At 47.2% G+C, this 11,516-nt stretch overlaps 1 protein-coding gene across 5 annotated transcripts in view; it reads left to right on the forward strand.

Moving 5' to 3' along the window:
- sbf1 (SET binding factor 1) overlaps positions 1 to 10,540 on the forward strand; it is a 76,437-nt gene extending 65,897 nt beyond the window's left edge. For 4 of the 5 annotated variants that reach the window (XM_036149081.1, XM_036149082.1, XM_036149085.1 and 1 more), the window contains 15 exons: positions 51 to 247; positions 1,439 to 1,576; positions 1,672 to 1,767; positions 1,942 to 2,016; positions 2,473 to 2,645; positions 3,813 to 3,989; positions 4,080 to 4,181; positions 4,264 to 4,449; positions 5,694 to 5,820; positions 5,901 to 6,031; positions 6,130 to 6,474; positions 6,559 to 6,764; positions 7,346 to 7,433; positions 7,501 to 7,632; positions 8,824 to 10,540. In XM_036149081.1, coding sequence (XP_036004974.1) covers positions 51 to 247; positions 1,439 to 1,576; positions 1,672 to 1,767; positions 1,942 to 2,016; positions 2,473 to 2,645; positions 3,813 to 3,989; positions 4,080 to 4,181; positions 4,264 to 4,449; positions 5,694 to 5,820; positions 5,901 to 6,031; positions 6,130 to 6,474; positions 6,559 to 6,764; positions 7,346 to 7,433; positions 7,501 to 7,632; positions 8,824 to 8,922 — 2,272 coding nt within the window. In that variant the 3' untranslated portion in view covers positions 8,923 to 10,540. The remainder of the gene's footprint in view (positions 1 to 50; positions 248 to 1,438; positions 1,577 to 1,671; positions 1,768 to 1,941; positions 2,017 to 2,472; positions 2,646 to 3,812; positions 3,990 to 4,079; positions 4,182 to 4,263; positions 4,450 to 5,693; positions 5,821 to 5,900; positions 6,032 to 6,129; positions 6,475 to 6,558; positions 6,765 to 7,345; positions 7,434 to 7,500; positions 7,633 to 8,823) is intronic. The other variant, XM_036149083.1, reaches the window with a different exon arrangement.
- The last annotated feature ends 976 nt before the right edge of the window (positions 10,541 to 11,516 follow it).

An 11,516-nucleotide genomic window follows, 5' to 3' on the forward strand; every position in this document is an offset into this window, starting at 1 on the left:
CGCACAAACGAGGTGCAGAGCTAAAAATGGCCTAACCTCTCCTGTTCCAGCTACCCCGGCCTGCTGATCATCCCTCAGAACATCCCGGACTCCACCATCCATAGAATCTGCCGCTGCTACCGACAGAATCGCTTCCCCGTAGTCTGCTGGAGACATTCACGAACCAAGTCTGTCCTGCTTCGCTCAGCAGGCCTTCATGCCAAGGGAGTAGTCAGCTTCTTCAAGTCTCCCAACACCCAAACTGCAGGTAGAACATTTATACATCATGTCCATATTTAGATTTCAGCAGTGTGCAGACTTTAGTTATAAACCAGTGGTAACTACAGTTTTTTCCACTGTAGAAATAGCATGCTAAATTAGTGGGGTGCTTGTTTAATTCCAGATAATCCAGACCCTTTCTCAACTTTGACCATTTATAGTTCTGTGGAAAAGTCTTCTGTGTTTGCTTTTTTATCCCACAGATGTTTCAAGTCAACAAGCAAATTTAATATCAGACAAAGATAACCTGGTTTCATTCATTTAAGCCCCAGTGTATAAGATTTTCACACTGGTGCACCATCTGGTGGTGTACTGAATGAATTACAAGTGACCTCGCCATTAAACGCATAATAATTACTACAGAAGCCGTGGAGTATTATAAGTTTTCCTTCATGTATTACCTACTGCTTGTTTCGGAACGTGCAGTCGCTTATTTGGGGTCTAATATTTAGCGACTATATACACCAGTTAGGAGACCCGCTTTTGCGCTACAGAAAGCGTGAACCGGCCCGCTGAAATATCCCTCCGCCAGCTTCGGCTCCTGAAATCAGACATAGTGATGCAACATGGTGCCTCCCAGCATGGCACCTATGTATTTATAAACTTCTAATTCTAAGTTATGAGAATGCTTTCATTTTTGATGTGAGGTTATTAGACTTTGCCGGCTTACATTTTTATAAAAGCAGTACTTATTTTTTGCTAATTAAGAGCGACATTAGTTACATACTGTCCCTTTAAGGGAAAGAAGTTATGCAAAACACTCGGACCCTGTGAGGAAAAAGTCATTGCCTGACTTGTTAAAACATGAAAAAATCGTGATTACCTACATTTAAAAAAACCCCAAAAAACTCACTTCAGGTATGACAAGTGACGATTTGCAATAAAACTGATTCATTAACAATAACAAGTGGAAGAAAACAATATTGGGAGAACGTGGAACTGTGGGCACAGGACAAAGAGACAAAGCAAGTCCTCCTGAATGGCTCAAATTTTGAACTGGCCTGATTAAATGCAAGGCTCAAACCAGACTTAAATACGTTGGGATGACCTTAAACAGGCTGTTCATGCTTAAAAAATAAACTAAATGTTGCTGAAACAATTCTGCTTAGATGAGTGAGCTTAAACTCCTCCACAGCAATGTAAAAGACTAATATTGACTAATTTGTTTCTATGCTTTTAGTGCCATCTCAAGCGGACTCAACGAGCCTGGAGCAGGAGAAATACCTGCAGGCCATCATCAGCTCCATGCCCTCCTACAGCGAGACGACGGGCAGGAACACCCTGAGCGGCTTCACGTCCACACACATGAACACCTCCGGTCAGGACACGCACACACCTATAGACACCTCACTATCACTGCTGCTGTGTTTGCAGGAGCCTTGTTCGTTGTCTGATGCCTTTTGCTGTCCGCAGACTCGTCCGATAAGCTCAGGCAGCCCAAGATTGGAGATCTGATGAAGCAGGTTCTGGGCAACAAGGAAGATGTCCCTGGAACCTTCAGCAGAGGAGGTGAGCGGCTACGTTCGCGGTGAAATAGGAAGCGATCAGGGTTGATGGTCACCCATCCCCTCATGTTTAGTTATTTCAGCACATGTTTAGCACCAGTCTGTGCGTAAACCAGTTAGCCATCCTCCGTTGTGTACCACTGTCGGTTAACTGGCCATCTCTGTCATTTGACCTCAGCATTTAGTCAAAAGGGGAAAGTCATCTCCCTCTCTCAGCCCAAAGCCTCTGGCAAAGCTAGGAGCTCTTCTGGAGGTACAGTAGGCCACGCCCCCCACACTCTACCTGCACTCCTTTCTAACCAATCAGACTTCTAACAGTAGCTTCAGTGTGGTGTCCTACTTGAAAACGTGGTGTCTCTGCGGACTAAAGGTTTGTCGTTCCCGCTTGTGTTCACTGTCGTGTGCATGCCGCTGCAGCTGTGCCGTCAGGCGTCTTGTTTGTTTCTGTTTGATTCGTCTCGCCGCTCGGTCAGCTGGATAGTCTTTTCCTCGTTGCTGCCTGGTTTCCCAGCTTGGCTGTCGGTAGCTGTGGATGCGACAGCGGTCAGACGCTGACGCATTAAAGGATCATTTCGCCTCTTTCAGCAAACTAGAATGATCCTTCAGAGGCTGTCAAACTCAAAAAAGGTGTCCAACATGCGCTGTGGCGAGTGGCTGTCCACCGCAGGACGCCTGGGGAGACTTGACTTTGCCTGTGTGTGCATTGCAGGTAAATTTGGCAGCATCCGGGGCAGCAGCCGTCTAAGTGCCTTCAACCCAGACGTGGGGACGCGATTGGCTGGGAAAGAATCTCCACAGCCCAATGGGGGGCCAAACGATCCGTTGTTCCTGCGCCAGCAGAAAGCCTACCTCTACATCATCGGAGACAAGGCCCAGCTCAAGGTGAGAAGCAGTGCACTAAGGAGGGTCACTCCACAGTTACAGCTATAGAGGAACTCTGTGACAGTAAAGCATCAACTATCAGCTGTCTTTGACAAAATCTTTAGTAGTGAAGGAAAATCTCCTGTTGTGAGTTAAATCTATGGTCTGTGAGCACGGTGTTAGCTCTTTCCCTAACACCACATGCCAGCAGTCAGACTGCTGCGCTGACTGGCCAGAGTGCTGCCTCCTTTTCCACATCCCCTTACTGTACCTCTGTTTTTAAAGATTGTTTATGCAGCTGTTTTTCCTTATTTAGCACATTGGAACGAGGCTCTGTAGTGTTTCTGCTGGACACCTGGAGCCATGTTGTCGCTAAGCTTCCCAGGGACAGATCTTTATCACAAATGGAAAGAACGAGGAGATTCTCAGTGTTTCTCAAACTAAGATTTATTTATCATCGGGACATAATTACACTTAAATCTAGGGCTTTAAGGAAAAAAAGGAAGTTAAAATGTATGCATCATAGAAATATTTTCAGGTTTATTACATTAAAGTCTGTTTCCCACAAAACTAACGAAGCAGTTGCTACTAGCTTGATATCGATAATTATCAGCTAATTAAAATCATGTATTTTAGATGCAGGACTGGCCATTTTATGCTGTTTTTAGATACACTGAATTCAAACTCAACCCTTTATTCAGCTAACTTTTTACCAAAACTGTAAGTTTTTAAAAAAGAACCTCAAGTTTTTTTAACACTTTGAAGGGGGCGGAGCTTTGTTCCTGGGTCTGTGTTGTGATTGGCTGGGAGGATGTAATGACTGTAATATAAACTTACATGATGGGCTAGAATCCAAAAGGAAGAAAAACTTTTCTATTAAACTTTTTATTGAGCCTTTTTTTTTCTGTCATCGATATACGTCTATGAGTCGATATATATTGAAGAATGCCGTCTGTGTGAAAGAGGCAATGTGGTTAAATCTAAAGGGGCCGTCCAGTGCAATGTTCAGGGGACTCAAAGAAAGGCTGTTCTTTTGGTGAAAGGTATAATCTGGGGGGGTTGTGTTCTCCACACACCAGTCTTTCAAGAACCTCCTATGAGAGCTAAATGTGTGTATTTGTGGCGCTGACAAAGGGAACCAATGTGGCTAAATCAGTGTAAAATATGAGAACGAAATGTCGTCGTCAGGGAGGAAAGCAGGACTCGTTCCAGCAGTGGGAGGTGATCCCCATCGAGGTGTGCGACGTGCGGCAGGTCAAGAACAGCTTCAAGAAGCTGATGAAGGCCTGCGTGCCGAGCTCCCCAACCTCGGAGCCTAATAAGAGCTTCCTGCGCCTCCTGGAGGAGTCGGAGTGGATGACTCTGGTCAGTGTTTGCTGGTTTCACAGCTTTCCCCATGTTTAAATGCTCAGCCGTGGCGTGTCCTGGTTCTGACTCTCTGTTGGCTGCTTCCAGCTGCACAGAGTGCTGCAGGTGTCCGTCTTGGTGGTGGAGCTACTGGACACCGGCTCCTCGGTCATGGTCAGCCTAGAGGACGGCTGGGACGTCACAACACAGGTAGGAGCGAGACAATGATGCAAAATCGCCTTTATCTGTTGAACTTGTTTAAAGCAAGAAGGTAAAGCGTGTTCTTTTTTAGGTGGTGTCGCTGGTGCAGCTGCTCTCTGACCCATACTACAGAACATTCGATGGTTTCCGGCTGCTGGTAGAGAAGGAGTGGCTGTCGTTTGGACACAGGTTCAGCCACCGTGGAGCGCAGACCCTGGCCAGCCAGAGCAGTGGCTTTACCCCCGTCTTTCTGCAATTCCTCGACTGCGTACACCAGGTGGGGTCAGCCTGCGCAGACCATACGGGGCTCAGCTAATATGTTAAAGCCATGTGTATGGCACTGCAATTAGAAAACCTTTTTTAAAAGTCTGATTTAACATAGACGACTACAGTCATTAGTGAAGTTAAATTTAAAGGTCACATCTAGACGAACCACCAGCCTCCAGGAACGCGGCTCTTCCAGGAGGCGAGTGGTGTCACAGCACCATGTTTAGCATAAAAGCTAACGCCTCATGCCTACTGTCAAGCCTCGCCATGCATGGCTGATGATTTGGGCCATTTTTGCAGCCAGAGGACCGTTGATCCGACCATGAACCCGTCTGTTTAGTGCTCTAAGGGTCAGATGTGAGGCCATTTGTCAGACGGCAGCAGCTTGGCCTGAATCTGGGCATCAACAAGACAATTGTTCCAAAGCAGAGGATCTACAAGACAATGGGCTGAGAAGAGTAGAACCAAAGGTCCAGTAAAAGCCCAGACCTCAGATTGAAATGTTTTTGTGGGACCAAAAAGAACTGAATCAAAGTCATAAAAATAAAGTCACTGAGAGAAAAAAAACTATATTGACCTCCTTTATAGAAGATGTCCATGCGATTATGAAATGGCCCTCGGGCTGAACAGTAATTATTTGTCTGGACGATTGTGAATTCACGTTACGTTGCAGCACCTTTGCTGCTCCACAACGACGCAACGTTTATTCTAGAACGTGGAGAGTTGCTTTTCTGATGGCAAGATTTGGCAAAATCCTTCTCCAAAGCAACTTAACTTAATGCCAATAAACACAATATTTACTATCATTTGCTGCAATAAATGCACAACAAAGTTCCAGACATATGTGCGTATGCACACTGGCGTTTGCATGCTTCTGCTCTTCTTGGCCCGTTTTGGCGACTCCTAGAGGATACGCTGGGAAACTGTCGACGATGGCTGTATTGAGATGATGAACTATTAAAACCATCCATGTATATGCAGTTAAATTCTAATTTATAGATATAAAGGCATGTGCACAGTGGTGCAGAAAGTACCTTTAATTGTGATATTATCATTAATAAAAAAAATAATAAAGTAGGGTGTTGTAAATGTGATTACGAGTGCGCTGGGATTGTCGGTCCTGCTTCGTCAAATCTGCCCATAAACCATCAGAACAGGCCAGCACCTGTTGATATACTCTAGTCCAGCTCCACGCTGCTGCTGTCGACAGACTGACAGGTCTGTCCATCCTAACAATGTCCCTCCGTCTCCCAGATCCATCTTCAGTTCCCCATGGAGTTTGAGTTCAGCCAGTACTACCTGAAGTTCCTGGCCTACCACTACATGTCCAACCGCTTCCGCACCTTCCTGCTGGACTCGGACTATGACCGCATCGAGCTAGGTGAGCCAAAGCCGCCGTAGGTCTGCTCGCTAATCTGCCGCCCGCTCCGTTGGGTGACGCCGCTCACTGTGTGGCTGTAGGAGTGCTGTACGAGGAGAAGAGCGACAGGAAAAACCCTCAGGTGTGCAAGTCTGTGTGGGACTACATCGACAGACTCTACAAGAAGGCGCCCGTCTTCTACAACTACATGTTCTCCCCAGAAGACGACGAGGTGAAAAACTCTAGGTTCAGAGAACTCACGAGTCGCTCCCCCCTGGGACCGAGTCCCTGAAGACGAGGCAGGCGTGACGTGGAAATGTTGTGTTTCAGGTCCTGCGGCCGTACACCTTCGTGTCCAACCTGAAGGTGTGGGACTTCTACTTGGAGGAGACCCTGTCTGAGGGGCCTCCCTACGACTGGGAGCTGAGGAGCAGGCAGGAGCGCCTGGCAGAGGAGACGGCGGAGAAAGCCGACGCCGGCGCGCCCAAGTCCCAGCGCCGCATCGTGTGGCCGTGCTACGACGACCTGAGCAGGGCGATGCCCGACGCCATCACCAAGCTGCTGCAAGACCTGCAGAGCCTGGAGGCTGAGCTCGGCCAGACGTCGGAGAAGTGGAAGGACACGTGGGACAAAATCAAGACCACACAGAGGACTGAGACCAAACTGGAAAGCAAGGTAAGATGAGGGCTTTGACCCAGAGACTCGGTTACCGTTACCTAGCAACAGCCTCGGCCAACGCCTTCTCTCTGTCGTCGACAGCCGTCATTCTCCAGCTCTCTGTTGATGTCCTCCAACCTGAGCCACCAGCGCCGTTCCCAGGGCGTCTGTCTGCAGGACAGCGGCGTCGGATCCTCCATCAAGCTGGGTCTGGACTGCGAGGCCAGCGCCACGTCCACGCCCGTCTCGGGTCGGCCCAGCACCAGCACGCTCTACAGCCAGTTCCAGAGCACGGAGAGCGAGAACAGGTCTGTGTCCGTCCCCTCAGAGCGGCGCCGTCTGGTTAAATACGCATGCATCTACATTTGAGTATCAGTGAAGAGCCTTTTAAATTCGTCTGCTTCTCTGAGTGATACATTTTAAGCGTATATTTCTTTCCTTGCCATGTTACTGCCTACACAACCACCGGGACAGTAAGCCTCAAAGGTCGTTGCTAAAGACGCATTGATGGAAAGTTGGTCGGAAGGAAAAAGTTTGGTAGAAAAAGGTGCACAAACAAAGATGGTGTTGCAGAGCCCATTCAAGAGCTGACAGGGGTCTGTGGTTGGACATGCTAGCTGGGCTAAAGAGCAAAAGGGAGCTAATATCGTTCAGTGGCCCAAAATCCTTTTTTCAGATGAGTACATTTTGTGGGAGGAACACAATCCAAGCTGTTTGAGGCCCAGTGGGAATTTCCAAAGTCAGGGATTCTTTTTTCCATTGATCATTTATTGAGCCGCACCTGTAGAAACCTGAAGTCACGGTTCTGTTTTAACTGCTGATCTAGTTTTCTAGAAGTTCCCCCATACCCGAACAGAACCGTCTCATTTTTACCCGTCTTCCCCATCAGGAGTTTTGAAGGCATTCTCTACAAAAGAGGAGCGCTGCTGAAACCATGGAGACCACGGTGGTTCGTCCTGGACAAGACGAAACACCAGGTGAGTGTCCTCCAGCAGACCGCGGCCGAAGGAGCCCTCCGTGGCGCTAACGTGTCTTTATTTGCAGCTGCGCTACTACGACAGCAGACAGGACAAGGAGTGCAAAGGTATGATTGACCTGGGAGGGGTGGAGTCAGTCACCGTGGGAACGCCAACCATGGGAGCGCCCAAAAACGTTGAGGAGAAAGCCTTCTTTGATGTGAGTGCGCCAACATTTCCGTTCCTCAAACGCAGCAACACTCGTTGGGTTTGTCCGTCTAGTCAGGGTCCAACACACAAAATCATTTGTTCCTAAAACCGTCGATAACCATGTTTCAGTCAGATTTGTTGGTTACTGAGGCTTTTCAATCTTTTTTTTTTGCATATTTACACTCTCATGCTTCTCATCCAAACTGCAAAGGCACTGAAATGATGATGTTAAATAGTGACGTTAACCTTCAGCCTCTGGCCTAAATGTGCCACGGTTCATGCCATCTTAGCTCAACTTGGCGTCCCCAACACACTGGCAGACTCCTAATCTCAGTCTGGTGTGAAATACCAGTGTTTCCACACAAACCTGTCCCGTTTGACCACTTTATTTAACCTTTGGCTTCTGTCTCATTGACCTCACCTGAGAAAATCTTTAATTATAATTTCCTCAAACAGAACAGCACAGCTGGGGGAAGCAGCCTATCAATATCAATAAGTTTAACACTTGATCAGGGGCACGCCACTCCAGTCTACGAGAATTACTACCCTGCTCAGTTCAGTTTGTTTACAAAGCGCTAATTCAGAAGAGATCTCGTCTAAAGGCGCTTTACAAAGAAAAGTCAATTCCACTCAATCATCTAGACTCTAGACAGACTCCAGGTCAGGTACATCCGTCCCAGTTGATCCTAGCGATCAAACAGTGCAGTTGAGTTCAGGTTATTGTTCAGGTTGGGTAAACATTTTCTGTCTGAGGAAACCCAGCAGGTTGCATCCAGTCACTGACTTGCAGCTTTCGCTCCTCCTGGATGAACATGGAGCCACAGTGGACAGCCGCTGGCTTTGCAGCAATCCCCCATGCAGAGAATGCATGTAGTGACAGTGGAGAGGAACACTCCAGCAGAACCAGACTCTGCCACAACCCACTGGGGATTAGAGAAGACTGAGCCAGGAGTACTTTCTATGTTAGAGAGGATGATGGCGGACTGGTGGCTTCATCCAGGAACTAAACACAGCGAGGCAGATTAACCATGAGCCAGTTTTCCAGTCCAGATGATGAAAGATGAAAGAGTCAGCTGTAATGAAAGCTCTACCAACACTGTATGTCTAGGAGAGTCTTCTACTTCACAGTTCTGCACTAGTCCCGTGAAACGGTTGTAACATGCCACAATGTCCCACTGACCTCTGCCCCCTCCACTTTCAGGTGAAGACGGACAAACGGATGTATAACTTCTGTGCCCAGGACAGTTCAAACGCACAGCTGTGGATGGACAGTATTCAGAGCTGCCTGTCAGACGCGTAGAGGGGAGGCGGCGCTCCGAGGAGCCGACACGACCAGGAGCTCACGCCTGATGGACGCGTCTGCTGGCCTAGCTCAGCAGAACCGCGCGGGAAAGGGGCCTTTCACCACTGTCCACTAGTGTTGAACTAATAATGCGATGTCACATGTTACAGTGTTTGTTGTAAAGAAGAAAAAAAGCAGTCGCAGAGAGTCCAGGGGGCTGAACGCCGCGTTTCTCAGAGGTGTCCCGCAGCTTGGACCGGCTTCAAGATCCCTCCAGAACCTCCACCTGTAAACCACCCGCTCCTTACTAACCACTCTCTCTGAGGAGGAATGACGGAGGAGCCAAGCTGCACACGCCGCCCGCTGGGTTGATGGACCAAAACCCGAAGGAACGCCCACAGTCCTCGCACGGCTCCGCCCTCACTGCCTCACGCGGCACGTTCTCCGTGTCGCCGTGGAGTCAGGGACGCAGGAGAGCACTGTAGCGGTTCATGAAGGATTTCCTTTCTGCTTTTGTTACTTTTTTTAATTGTGTTTTTTTTTTTTTTTTTAAACAATCGGAAGTTTGTATCAGGACTAGAAACCGTTGGTTAGCTGTTCTCCACAGGTGGCAACGTACTGTGAAGATGCAACCAGGAGAGCCAGTGGGAGAATCCAGAAGTGTTTACAAAGTAGACAGCTTCCCTCGCTCTGCTCACACCCCCCCCCCGTGCTTCTACCCAACCACTACTACCCGCGAGATGCTTAAGGGATGTTGAAGGAAAAAGGAGGGATTTCTATTATGTCTTCAGAACAATCTATGGGTCGGGTGGACGTGAAGAGGGACACTGTGATTATTATGGGACGTGTCGGAGATAGACTTGGGGATGGAAACAAACTGTAAAAGGAAAATTGTGGTTTTATCTTTTCTTTTTTTGACCAGAGTAGTGTTGTTTGATTGCACTTCAGGCCCGGGCCGGATCTGCACTTTCCCATCGCTCTTTTTTTTTTTTTTAGCGCATGGTTGGACAGGTGGGTCAGTCTCTGCGTTTCCCTCACCGCAGTGACTAAACCGTCCCAACTCGACTGGGGGAGTTGGAGCTGGGACCAAGAGAGATGCCATAATTTTCCTTTAACAAAGCAAACCCAGTGTTGCTTTGCTCCCATTTAGAAGCAGCCCTCCTCCACCCACATTTGGTCAACACAGCCCCCCCCCACACACACACATTGTATCATACACTTCTACTGCTGTCTGAACATGAAATTAAAAATTGTAGTTTATTTGTGTCTAACAACTCCTTTGTATATACTACTCCAGATTTGTATGTAACATTTATGGTAGTAATTTATTTAACTTGTTTCCTCAGTAAAGAAAAGCACCACTTTCTTTTCAGATTAGGAATTCAATGTGCCATTTATTTCTGTATTAATGTGACTAATACGTTTTTTTTTTTTTTAAATGCGCAAGTAAACATTTACTGCTCTTTTTTTTTTGTTGTTTACACGGTCGTTTATTACGTTACGGGAGTGGAAGTTGTAAGTAGAAGTCTGTGGGCTCGGGTAGATTTTCCAGTTTATCTCATCCTCCCCCCAACAGGGTCATCATGTAGAGGTTTTTTTTTTTTTTTTTGTTCTAATAAAAATGAGGACCAGACATCAAATCGTTCCTAGTGCTGGGTTCTGTTCTGCTGACTGGCTGTGTTGATACAGTACGCAGGCATCAGTAAAACTGGCATCCGCTTTCACCTGGAAAATACCAATAAATAAATAAAAAACTAAAACCTGCAAACGTCCTGTTTTGAAAACAGTCCAACAGGTTCAGGTGAGCTTTTGTCCTGTGTTGTAGCTCCATGTTGGCTTCAGTCAGGCCCAGATCCACTTGTCTCCAGTTCACTGCTCAACTAACCCCAATGTGACAGAAGCCTTTGTTTACTGGTTCAATCCTTGTTTAGTAACGACCTTCTGAGCCGGGGTGTCAATCATGGTCGAGTTTTTAGGATCCAAATAAAAGACCGTGGGTTTAAATCTGTGTCGCTGACGATTCTCTTTTCATTTTAGGTCCTTCGCAACTTAATGCGTTAGGAACCGGGCTTGAACTTTGGACTACTTGCTGGTTCCTGAACGTCCCAACCACAGGACCATCACTAAGCCCACCGCTAAACTCATTTGGGACTTAATGAACACTTTGGTTCTGAAACAGGCCTCAACCCGGTTGAGGCCGTATGGACTGAGCATCAAAAATAAACTGAGTGGCAGAAAACTGACCCATTTGAATGAACTCCACCCTAGATCGGGTCATGGGGTAAAGTCCAGGAGCCAAACCGAGACATCTAGCTACCGGCATCTTTTCAGCCCGTTCTGGGGAATCTCCCAAATTGTTCCTAGACCATACGAGAAATACCCCCCTGACCCAGAACCCTGATTAATGGGTAGCATTGGTGGAATCGGAGCATACAGGTCCATGTCTTCATGTGAGCAACTCGCTGAAATCCATTTTAAATTAGAAACACAGGAGCAACTCAGATTACCATCAAAACAGATTTTTTTCAGTAGTTAAATTTAAAAAGTGCCATTCTTATATTTGTTTTTAAAGTTTTATTAAGACATTTAGTCGACCCAAATATGAGATTCTC

This window comes from Fundulus heteroclitus, chromosome 17 (assembly GCF_011125445.2).
Source record: "Fundulus heteroclitus isolate FHET01 chromosome 17, MU-UCD_Fhet_4.1, whole genome shotgun sequence".
Classification (NCBI taxonomy): Eukaryota; Metazoa; Chordata; class Actinopteri; order Cyprinodontiformes; family Fundulidae; genus Fundulus; species Fundulus heteroclitus.